General features: G+C 64.9%; 1 protein-coding gene across 1 annotated transcript; it reads right to left on the reverse strand.

Moving 5' to 3' along the window:
• Nucleotides 1-7873: 7873 nt before the first annotated feature.
• On the reverse strand, nt 7874-10815 carry LOC133077070 (ly6/PLAUR domain-containing protein 2-like). The gene is given in 4 exon segments (XM_061171740.1): nt 7874-8027; nt 8449-8566; nt 9777-9907; nt 10757-10815. Coding segments are annotated over 4 exon segments (462 nt in total).
• Nucleotides 10816-11298: the final 483 nt, after the last annotated feature.

The following is an 11298-nucleotide window of genomic DNA, read 5'->3' on the forward strand; positions in this document are numbered from 1 at the left end:
GAGTAAAGGGTCTCAAACGTGAGCTTGCTGGGGAGTCCTCATTTCCGAAGCCCTGGTCCCCCAGGTGTGTTTTCTGGTGTGGGGGGCTGTCGGGCTTGTTGGCTGAGCTTGGGGACCACGCTGGCAGGCTGGAATGCTGTCCCCATTCCACAGAACATGGGGTCGAGGCCAGAAAGGAGCTGCCCCAAGCCCCTCCAGCCCTGGTCCTCTCCTCATCTGCAGTTTTCCACAGGGACTTGGGAGGTCATGCCCCAGACTCTGGATCTGGGCCCCCAGGCTCCTGGGGTCACTGGGCAGGGTGTGGGTGCCAGGGGGGTCAGAGGTCAGTGGGCCTTGATGCGTGGGGGACCAGGGGGAGCATAGGGGCTGTTCCGCAGGCTGCTCCAAGAGGGCAGGGAGTGGGACCCCTGGGATGTAAGGCAGGTGAGTGATGGAGGGGTGGGTGGTGTCCGTGCTCTGACCACCTGCCCAGGAGGGCCAGCAGTGGGACCTGGGACAGAAGGGCAGTTGGAAGCAGCTGGGTTTGCCAGAGGCATTCAGCGATGAGACAGTGGGGCTGGAGAGGCGGGGAGCAGGTCAGCGGTTTGCTACCACGGTGGTCGGCTGAGGCCTCAGCCCTTTCCACCTTTCCGGGCAGCCTGAGGGCCTTGGGGACTGACGGGCCATACCTCATGCCTGTCCTGAGCCAATGGCCACGTAGGGGGCAGATGGGCACCCACACAGAATGTCTGTTTCTCTTCGTGTCAGAGGTGTTTGCACAGGTCCTGAGGGGTTGGGGGCAGGGGAGGTTGGGGGATCGTGTTAGGTGTCTGAGCTGAGCATTGCCAGACAGGACAAGTTCCCGGGTGGGACCACAGATAGGAAATGGTGCATGCAGATGGTCTGGGCCTGGGCAGGTCCAGCCAGTGGTCCTAAGTGGCTGGCTGGGGCCCTGGAGCAGGGCGGGGGGCTGCGGAGGCAGGATGGGGGTGCCTGGGCATGGCCTGACCCACTTGGCACTGTGTGTGTGTGTGTGTGTGTGTGTGTGTGAGTGAGAGATGGGGGGAGAGAGAGAGAGAAGGGGTGTTCAGGATGGTCAAGGGCATCTGGGTTGCATGTGGCTGCCCCTGGGGCATGGGGACTTCTGTGTCCACTTCAGGGAGATGCACCCCAGCTGGGCAGGGGGAGGGGAGGCTCTCGGTCCACATTTGGAGGACAGGCCAACAGCAGAGGGGAGGAGGGTCCTTGTTGACTAGGGGGCCTCGGGCCAGGGCTGGGGCTTTGGAAATGTATCTGCAGCCTGGCTCTTCTGGCAAGTCCCACTCTGATCCCGTGGACTGGCCACTTTTGTTGAGAAATTCAAGTGACTGTTTCAGCCTGCACGCAGGCCGGGCACTGGTTCTCCCCTGGGCCACGCTCCCCATCTCCCACAGGCCGACGGCTACAGAGATGTCCGCGCCAGCACCCGGCAACCCTGTGTTGTCTGTGGGGTATCTGACTCCTCAGGTGACTCCCCCGCCTGCCACCTGCCTGCAGGACACTCAGGGCGGGGGAGGGGGGGGAGGGGCGCCAGAGCTCCTGGCGGGGCAGTGGTGGCGTTCCACACCCTCATCTCATCTCTCCTTTTCTCGATTTTAACGTAATGGAAGAGGGACCCTTGCTCCGTTCCCTTGCCAGTGGGCAGGGGTGGGGGGTTGAGCAGCCCTTGGTAACCCTTGGTGGGCATCTCCCCTCCCTTTGCAGTTTTCTGTGACCCACAGCTTCCCCATGACTGGAGGTGGGGCGTGGGCGCGGTCTGGCACCAGCTCCTTGCCTCTAAGGCCCCACGTGCCCGCAGATGGTGTGAGCAGCTGCTGGCCACCCTCTGGCCACTCCTGAGGCCCCTCCACCGCGGCCTCCCCAGCTCCCGTGGCGGGTGCGGGCCGGTGGGCGTTTCCAGGCCCGCGGGCTGGGCAGGGACTTGGTGGGCCCCCTTGGGCTCAGACCACCTCGCTGAGCTCCCGGTGGAGGTGTCAGCAGGGCAGACGCATGACCTGGGTGCCCAGGGGAGGGGTCTGAGGGGCGCGTGCCCTCTGCTGGCCATGGCGGCGCAGGGCGGAGGCCCCGCAGGTGCCTGCTGCCACCCGCCCGCTCACCTGCTCTGCACCCCTAAAGAGCCCAGAGGTGCCCTCCCTGTTGCTCCTCTGGTGAGGCTGAGGTGGGAGTGACTCAGCCTCCCACTCCTTGGGGTGAGGGTCCCCAAGGTGAGGCGGTGGCCCTGGCCCTGGCCTCCAAGTGCAGGGTCCATTAGGTGCTGTCTAGAAGTCTGGCCGCAATGCAGAGCGTGGGAAGTACCCAGCCCAGAGGCCCGATGGCACGGTGGGCAGGGACACCCTGGGCTCACTCTGGCTCCCGCCTCTGCCTCCCTATAGTGGGGCTGGAGCCTGAGACAGGGCCTCCTGGGACCTAAGGACCCTGGGCCCCTGGGGGGTGGTCAGCCTCCGAGGACACTCTGCTGTCCACCCTTGGGCAGACAGGCCAGGCCACTGGGAGTGCTGCGGGTGCAGCACGGCCTGGACCCCCGAGCTGGCCCTGGGGGCCTGGGGTGAGCTGGCATGGCCTTTGTGTTCCGTGCACACAGCCTCCTCTAATCTGAGCTGTCCCCAGGGCCCAGGGTGTAGTAGGCCCGTTGTCACAGGAGGTGACTGAGGCCCGTGGAGATGTATGGGTGCCAGCAGGCCCAGGTGCACCCCACTCCTACATGGGAAGACCCAGCCTGGGTAGGCAGGCTGTCTGAGCTCCACACGCCCTCTTCCCCAGCCTCCCCTTGCTGCTGTGGCAGCCCTGGGCTGGACAGGCATACTCGCCCGTGGAGAAAATTGGATTGCAACCCCAGTTTCCTCCCCATCCTGGGGGTGGGGGGTGGGGGGTGGGGGTGACGCCTACAGGGTCTCAGGGAATATTCTGGGAGCGGGGTCAGATTTTCCTTGGGCTGAGGAATGGGTCCTGCCTAGTCTGACATGCAGGAAGGCTGGCTCAGGATGCATTTCTCCCCCTAAGCCTCTGTTTTCCCATCTGTGAAATGGGTCAAAATGGCCCTGGGTGAGAACGAGGCTCAGGGACCAGAACACGCCTGGTTCCAAGCCCAGCTGCCTGAAGGCGGTCTGTGGGCTCTCAGCGTCCAGAAGAAAAGAGGTCGTCTCCAGCCTCACCTTATTTATTTTCGACAAGTTTGGTGGAGGAGGAGGGCAGAGAGTGCCCTGAAACGGTTCTCTCCCTTAGGATCCCACGAGTAACCTGAGGCCCAGTGAGCTTGGGCCATGGGGGCGTGCCAGCAACGCTGACCGCCAGCAGTGCCAGGCTCTTCAGGAAAGGAGGTGGCCCAGGATTATGGCCCCCGAGGGACCAGGGCTCCAGCACTGAGCCTGGCAACCCCCATAGAATTACAGAGGTCATGGAAGCAGCAGTAGCTGGGGTGGGCAGCCCCGATGCAGTCTGGGTCGGCGGCCTCGCAGGAGCGGGAGCAGGAACTGGTCACCACGGGGCTGTGGTTGAAGGGGAACTCTTCCAGGGAGGGCAGCCATCAGAGCCTGCTCCCCACCGCCCAGCGCCTTCTTCAGCCGCCCCGGCCTCCATGCACTTGACCGTGCCCTTCCTGCCTCTTCCCATGCTACCCTGAGACCCCTAAACTAACTGCTGCCCTGGGAAGTTACCCTGTTGGGGTCTGCGATGTGGCCCTGAGATGGGAGCTGGGAGCCCGAGGCTGATGCAGCCCCACAGAGCCAGCCTGCGGGCCCCCAGCCTCACCTGAGTCCCCCGTCAGCTGCGAGGTCTTGCACGCCGTGTCCTCCAGCTTGCAGTTAGTGATGGTCTCGCACAAAGGAAGGGCTGTGGGCTGCTCGCAGGGGAAGCACCTTAAGGCCTCACCTGGGAGAGGGATAGGGACAGACCCTCATCATCTGGCCTTGAGACCCATCCTGGACACAGGAGGAAGGGCTGGAGAAGAGGCCAGGGATGGTCCAGCCCCTGGGCCATTCCCCACGGATCTACCTGGAGCATCTTCTCCTGTCCCTCCCTGGGAGAGTGGCTCGCCCTACTGAGCCCCTTCAGGCCCAGGCCACTGAGCGCAGACTTGAACACTGCGACCCTCTACCCGAGCCTTGGTTTGCCTTCCTGGAGAGCGGGCTGTGACCCCTGTCCTGGGTGAAGCCAGGCTCAGGACCGGGAAGCTCATTTAGGGTGAGGGAAGGTGAGCCCAGTGGGGGACCTAAGGAAGCCTTCCCCTCAAAGCCCCCCAGTGGCCCCCTCCCCACTGAGGAGGTGGGCCAAGCGAGGACCAGAGACAGGGCCCCTTGCCAGCCGGCCGCACTCGCCCAAGCTCACGGTCAAGGCCGAGGTGAGCTGCAGCGGCAGCAGGGCCCTGGGAAAGGCCATTCCCTGTGCTCAGGAGCCGGGAGGGCGGCCGCCTGTGCCGGCCTCCGGTGGGGATTTATAGCCAGCCCTTGGGCCCCCATCTGGGTGGCACAGGGCAGAACTGGGAGGCGGCTGGCAGGAGGGTGCGTGGCCGCCAGCGCACGCACAGGCCCTGAGGGAGCGGCACCCCGCGGCGCTGGAGCCCGCCCTGGCCCTGCAGCCCGGCCTGTTCCTGCCACACAGGAACTGCAGGCCTGTTTGTCAGGCTCCGGCCTGGACTGATGTCCATCTCAAACCCAACCAGGCCAAGGTCCATCTCCTCCACTCCCAGACGTCCTCTACCTGGTGCATACCTGACCCAGGGGCCCACCAGAGCAGAGGCCCGGAGGTGGGGTGTCAGGCCAGGTGCAGAGGAGGTGAGTGCCTGGTGAGGGGCGGGGGGTGTGGGCCCACCAGGCCCCTTTTGGGCTGATGAGGGTGGTGCCCGGACCAGCCGCCTCATCACTGCCAACCCCTTCCCCACGAATGGCCTTTAGACCAAGCCTGAGCCTCCTGGTTCTAGACCCCAGACAAGAGGGCTCTGCCCACCCCCCCTAGGCTCCTGGATCTTCTTCACTGCCCACCTCCACTGCACACTCCCATTTCCACGCCTTTGCCTGTGCTCTGCTTCTCACTGAGCAGCCTCTCTGGTCTCCCATCATAGCCTCCAACCTCCCCAGTCCAGGTGCTTCTCACCCAGAGTCCTTTCTGGTTTCTCTGTCCTCTGAGGGCTCAGTGAGTGGTTGTGTGGATGGATGGATGGGTGGGCGGGTGAGTGGATGGATGCATGGATGGATGGTTGAAAAGACAGGTGGGTGGATAGACGATGTTTGAGAGAGTGGATGCGTGGAGGGAGGAATGAGTGGATGGACACTGCATGGGGGGGTTGCTGGCTGGTGGGAAAGGGGGGTGGATGAAAGAACAAGTGGATGGGCAGGTGGTGGATGAAATGGTGTATGCTGTGTGGACGGTGGAGGGGGGCCGGCTGCAGGGTAGGGAGTTACCCCAGTCTCGGGGCAGGATGGCATGCTGGGAGGAGCTCGGGGCTGCCACCCGGGAGGCCTGGGTCTGGGCTTTGCTGCCGTCTCCACGTGTGGCCTTGGGGTGACTCTCATCCCTCTGGACTGGATTTCTGTTTGTATGATGGGACTAGGGACCCTGGGCAGTTGTGAGGGCAGAAGTGACCAGGCCACGTGGACTGAGAGATGGTTGCAAGGAAACAGAGCAGGGGCGTTATTTGCAAAGGGAGAGACTGTGGTTAATGCAAGTCAGACCATCAAGTCACGCACGGCAGGTGTGGCACAGACAGCAGCAGGGCGGCCCTCCCCTGGGGCTTGGTCCGCGAGCGTACTAAGGACTTTGTGAGAGGACCCGGGGAGCGTCTGGTCTGGAGCCTCGGGGACTGAGTGGGTCCCTGCTCCCCCGACCTCCCGTGTGACCAGGTCTGCTCATGAGCCACCCTGACCCCCTTCCTTTATGTGTAGACCAGGCAGAGGATCATCGACCCAGAGGGCAGCTGTGAAAACTTGCCCGTGAAGGTCACAGTGGAGGTGGACGTGGAACAGCGGTGGGGTGGGCATGCCGAGAAGCAGGCTGGTCTGGGCTCCAGGTCGGGAGACCCTGTGTGCTGTCAGGGGAGGCTGCCTGGAAAGGGCCTGCGCCCCGGCTTTGAAGGAGCCGGAAGACCTCGGAGGTGGAGGCTGGCAGGGAGGGTGCTGCCGGGGCGGCAGCGGGGTAGTGGCCAGGAAGGGCACGCAGCCTTCCCGTGTTTGCCTGTAGGGCTGTGTGTGTGTGTGTGTGTGTGTGTGTGTGTGTGTGTGTGTGTGTGTGTGTTTACTGAGTCTCAATCCAGGCTTTAAGGCCAAGTGACCCTCCGCTGTGCTCGTTTTTGTGAGAGACACGAGAAGAGCCAGGTGAGAGGCGTGATGCATGACTGAGGGCAGTGTCTCCCCCTTGACAAGCTCAGCGCTCAGTCACAGCCCCAGATGTGGCATCCAAGACAGCGTTTGAACGTTCCTGGCCGCCCAGCCCAAGGGTCCGCCCAAGGCAGGGGGTCTGCGGGGGTCCTGCCGGCTGGGAGCTGGCTCGGACGGCAAGTCTTACCCACAGGAAGCAGAGGTGTGGAGTTGCCAGGGTCCGAGGAACAGGGGGCCTTCTAGGCCACCATCGGTCTCTTCTCCCACAGGCCTGGGGTACCCTCGGTGGCACCCGACCATGAGTCCTGGCTGCTGCCTTCCTCCCTCCAGGAGCAGGAGGCCCTTTAAGGGGGTGATGGCTGACAGTGGAGCTCTCTGGACCCAGGGTTGCAGGCTGGGGGACACCCTGTGGTGCAGAAGGAAGGCTACACAGCCCCATCTCAACTCGGCTGGAGACGCTGGGTGCTGGGCGCCCCTCCCAGATCCCAGGGGCCCACTCACCCAGGGGCCTAGGAGAAGCTTCTGGAGCAGGGCAGGGCAGGGTGGTGGGGCAGAGAGGAGGGGGCGTCCCAGGGTACCTAGGGCCTGTCTCCTGCCCTCCCCTGGGTCCATCCTTCCTCAAGTGCCCGGGCCTGTGCTGAGTGCTTATAGGACCGTGTATACGTGTGTGTGTGTGTGTGTGTGTGTGTGTGTGTGTGTGGTCGGGGAGTGGTTTGAGAGGCCTGTCGGATGGGTGGCTCTCTGGGGAGATGGTCTGGAGCTTTGGAGCTGGCCCAAGGCCAAGGTGAAACAGAGCTGCCTCCTGCACTGGAGCTTGGGCTGCCCTGGGCACCAGGGAGTGGGGCTTGGTGAGGCGGGGCCAGGGGAGCTTTCCGGGGTGGGCTCGGAGAAGGCTTGCAGCCTGCCCCCCAGCCTGCTCCTCTCAGCGCCCTCCACCGCACGACGCAGGGGACCATGTCACCACAGGCCTGACCACGGGGTAAAGCCCTGTTCAGGGGCCAGGCCAGTGAGCCTTGGGACGCTTCATGGAGCCATCCCAGATCCTGGGCCACTCTCGGCCCCCCTAGACCTACCTTCCACCTGGCCTGGCCTGCCCTCCTCTACCAGCCAATGTCTCTGTCATTCAAGGGCAGCCCTAATGCCCCCTCCTCCAAGAAGCCCCCCAGATCCAGTCCTGGTGGATGTGGTGCTCCCCCTGCCCGTGGGGCCCCCAGAGCCCCCGAGGCCAGGAGGGCAGAGACCTGCCTGGTTGGTGGGGGTGTCCCAGGGCTAGTGACCGTCCTTGTCCCCACGTCACAGGGAGATGGAGGGCGCACGGACAGACGGGGCAGCAGTGTGGGCGAAGAGAGAGCTCCCAAGAGAGCCTGGGCAGCTGGGCCGGGCAGAGGTGGACGGAGAGATGGATGGAAGGGCTAGAAGGGCCGAGGGGGACACGGCCTAGGTGACGGAGCCTGAGACACAGCGGGCGGCCCTCCGCATGCCAGCGGGCAGGTCCACTCCCAGAAAAGAGATTCGGGAGGCCTGGTGCGGCCGTGGGCCACGATTGCTCAAAGGCCCAGGGCAGGTGCCCCGTCCACGTAGCACAGGTCAGTGTTGCAGCAGGACACAGGCCGGGTCCAGCCAATGCCGTCCACGTCCGAGGGCACGCACTTGCTGGCACAGGACTTGGTCACCGCGGAGCCCCCCCGGAAGGGGGACGCTGGGGGTACGGGGGCACCGGCGTCAGGCTGGCCTATGACCCCGCCCTCCACGGCCTCCAAGCCCCAGCCCAGCTGTCTCCTGCAGCATCCACTCTGGGGTCACCACCCCCGTCTCAGTCCCTCCGTGACCCAGCCCCTCCTCCTGTCCACCACCATTACGCAGCACTCGTGGTGATTCGCTCCAGATGCCCCGCGGGATGAGGCCACTCCTCCCCCAGTGACTCCCCAGCCGGGCTGAAGATTGTTCCCATCGCAGGAAGGACAGGGAGGAACGAGGGAGGGAGGGAGGCCCGGCTGCTTGGACCCAAAGCCCTTTCTGGAATTGACGAAGGTGGCGACTGCTCTCTGCCCACGGGGTGCCTGGCCTGGAGGCAGCTCTGACCCTGGGACCCCAGCCCCGCCCTACCCGGCCCCACTGCCCCATCTCCAGGGAGCAGAGCGTGGTCTTGCACGTGGTTCTGTGGGCATTGCAGGTCGTGGTGGTGACTCAGCTGGACACGCTGGTGGGCTCAGGACTGTTGTAGCATTGCAAGGCCACCACTGGGGAAGGAGTGGAGAGGGACGGGTCAGGCAGGCCCCGGCCCTCCCAAGCCCTCTGACCAGAAGGCCCAGGTTTGAGGGGGACAGCTCCACCCAGGGTCCAGTCGCCCACCGACCAAAACTCAGGGAAGATTCAAGAGCTTCGAGCTGGGGTCCCCGAGTCCTGAGGCCGACTATGCCCCTGGAGGGGCCAAGGCCAGGCAGGGATGAAGCAGCTTTGGGAGCACTGGGGAGGCGCGGGGAGACGGAGGCACTGGGGCCCCTGCAGTAAAGGGCCTGGCAGGGGCAGGCGGGTCACCCCTGGCATCCTCATCAGCAAAATGCAGGACCCAAAGGGCTGCAGAGGGGATCAGGGATCAGGCAAGGAGGTATGTGGCGTGCAGGGTGGGCCGGGCTGGGCCTGGTGTGCCCGCTGGTGGAAGCTTAACAAGGGAGGGAAGAAGAGCCACGGTCCAGTGGGACCCAGGCCGGCCAGGGCACAGGGTGGTGGGGTGGCGGGGGGCTTAGGGCACACAGGCTGCTCCTCTTCCCTCCAGCCCCAGTGCCCCACCCCTACCATGGCAGCCCGAGCCGCCCATGTGCACAGTGAGGCCCCTCCACCCACGCTGACTGTTGCTGTGTCTCTCGGGATGACCTCAGTTTTCCCCTCTGGGAAGTGGGCAGAACCATCTGGCTGGGGCCCACCCAACCCAGCTCCTTTTCTGGTTGGGTGTGGGCCCCCCAAGGGCCTGGGATGTCTCTCAGACCCCAAGTCTCCCAGTATGTCTGGTTTGCTTCCCTCTTCTCCACCTCCTGCTCCCCCCACCCCCCGGTGCCTCCCTGGTGTCCGCAAGGCCCCTCCTGAGACCTGCCCCCACACCATGGCCCGGGAGCCGGGGAGCATGATTCTGACCCTGCCCGCCCACCCCAGCAGAAAGCCCTTCCCTGGAGCCCCATGCTGATGAAGGGCTGTTCTCCAGTGGGCACCCAGGACCTTGGCCACCAACCCGCCTGCCAGTCTCAGCCCTGGGGAGAGGCCCCTCCCCGCCACACCCCTCCTCACCCTGGCCCAGGTCGCAGGCGCCCCGTCTGCCACAGAGCCCCACCGTGCCTGGCCCACCCCACTCCCACCTCTCCCTTCTCACACCACATCTCCTCTGCCGCCCTGCTTTCTTCCTCTCCCTCCATCCCCCCATCGCCCCAGGCACTGCCTCCTCTGGCGGCCCCGCACCCCTCACCGAGCTCACAGCCGCCGGCCAGCACCAGCGCCAGCAGCGCCAGCCGTGTTCCCCAGAGTCTGGTCCCTGCAGCGCGCGGTCCTGGGCCTGCCCCGCAGGGATGGTGAACACCCGCTGCAGCCACCTGACCGGTCAGCCGAGCAGATCAGGGGGACTGTGGGTGGCAGAGGCACGGAGACCCGCCCCCCGCCCACTGGGCCCCACCCGCCTCCACCTGGACACCGGCTCCTCTGTGGTCCCCACCCCCCGCCCCTCCCTGCCCCTTCCCCATTCCTCCACCTCCCGCAGTCTGGGCCCCTCCCCGCACCCTCGTGACCCCCCTCTTAGGATTGGGGGTTCCTCACCCGCCTCTGTAACTCCCTCGGTGGGGCTCTCTACCTTCTCCCCCCACCCCAACCTGAGACATCCCTGCACCTGAGGAAGACCCCCAGGCTACCTGGAAGGGAGCAGCAGAGGATGAGCGCTCTCCTGCACCCTGACTCCTGCCTCTGTCAGGCACCTGTCCGGCCTGGGGTCCCCACGCCTTTCTCCAGGGTGGATTGCTGGTCTAGTGGTTCTGCGTTCAAATCCTCCCAGGGCGCCCCAGGCCCCAGCACCCAGCTTCTTTGAGGTGGTCACGTGGGACGTAGTGATGGGGAGATGGCCGCCAGGACAACCAGCCAAAATGTGCTCACAGGCTTAAGGGGACAAAGACAGGAAAAGTGCTGGGTCAACAGGAAGGTCCTGGATGGGGGGAGGGGGAAGGGGCAGGGTCGCCTTGGGATGCTAATCCTGGCGTCCCCTGGAGGGGCAGGCACTCCTGGATCAGGGCCAAGGGGGCTGCCCCTCAGGCAGGGCTCCCCTGGCCCAACTGCAGGTCACGAAGTTGACAGGCAGGCCCTGGCCCCGGCTCAGATGGGGGAGATGTGGATTTGGGCCCTAGATTCAAGCGGCTCCAGGCACTGCGCGCCCCCCCCCCCGGGGCGGCCTGTACCTCAGCCTCGCCAGGTGTGCCCCACCTGTGACCCTGTCACCCCCTCCTCCAGGCCCCATGCTGCCGGAGCACACGCTGGGAGGGTAGGGGCGGGTTGCTGACAGGGCTCTGCGCAGACGCACTCAGGGGCTCTGCTGCAGCCTCGCTCCACCCTCCATCTCCTACCAAAGGCTCCAGACCTCACTCCCCTCCAGACTCCGCTCCCGCTCTTCCTGCACCGGGGATGCCCTTCCCACCCCTGCCTCTCGTGGTTGAAATTCTGTCTTGGGACCGCCCGCCCCACCCCGCCACCACCCCACGGCCTTTTCTAGCCTCCGGGCATCAGCTCCATTTGGGGTCTGGTCTTTGACCCCGAGACTGGGAGGGCCTGTGTCTCCCTGGGCACTGGGTCGGGGGACACCTAGCCTTCCTTAACACCCAGAGTGTGTCAGACACTCCGCCTGCTGAATCTTATTTTTCTCACTACAGCCAACGATGGTACCCAGTGCTGATGCCTGGAATTTGGATGCAGGATGGGAGGCTCTAGCAGCGAGCTGACAGGC

The sequence above is a fragment of the Eubalaena glacialis genome, chromosome 17, assembly GCF_028564815.1.
Source record: "Eubalaena glacialis isolate mEubGla1 chromosome 17, mEubGla1.1.hap2.+ XY, whole genome shotgun sequence".
NCBI lineage: Eukaryota > Metazoa > Chordata > Mammalia > Artiodactyla > Balaenidae > Eubalaena > Eubalaena glacialis.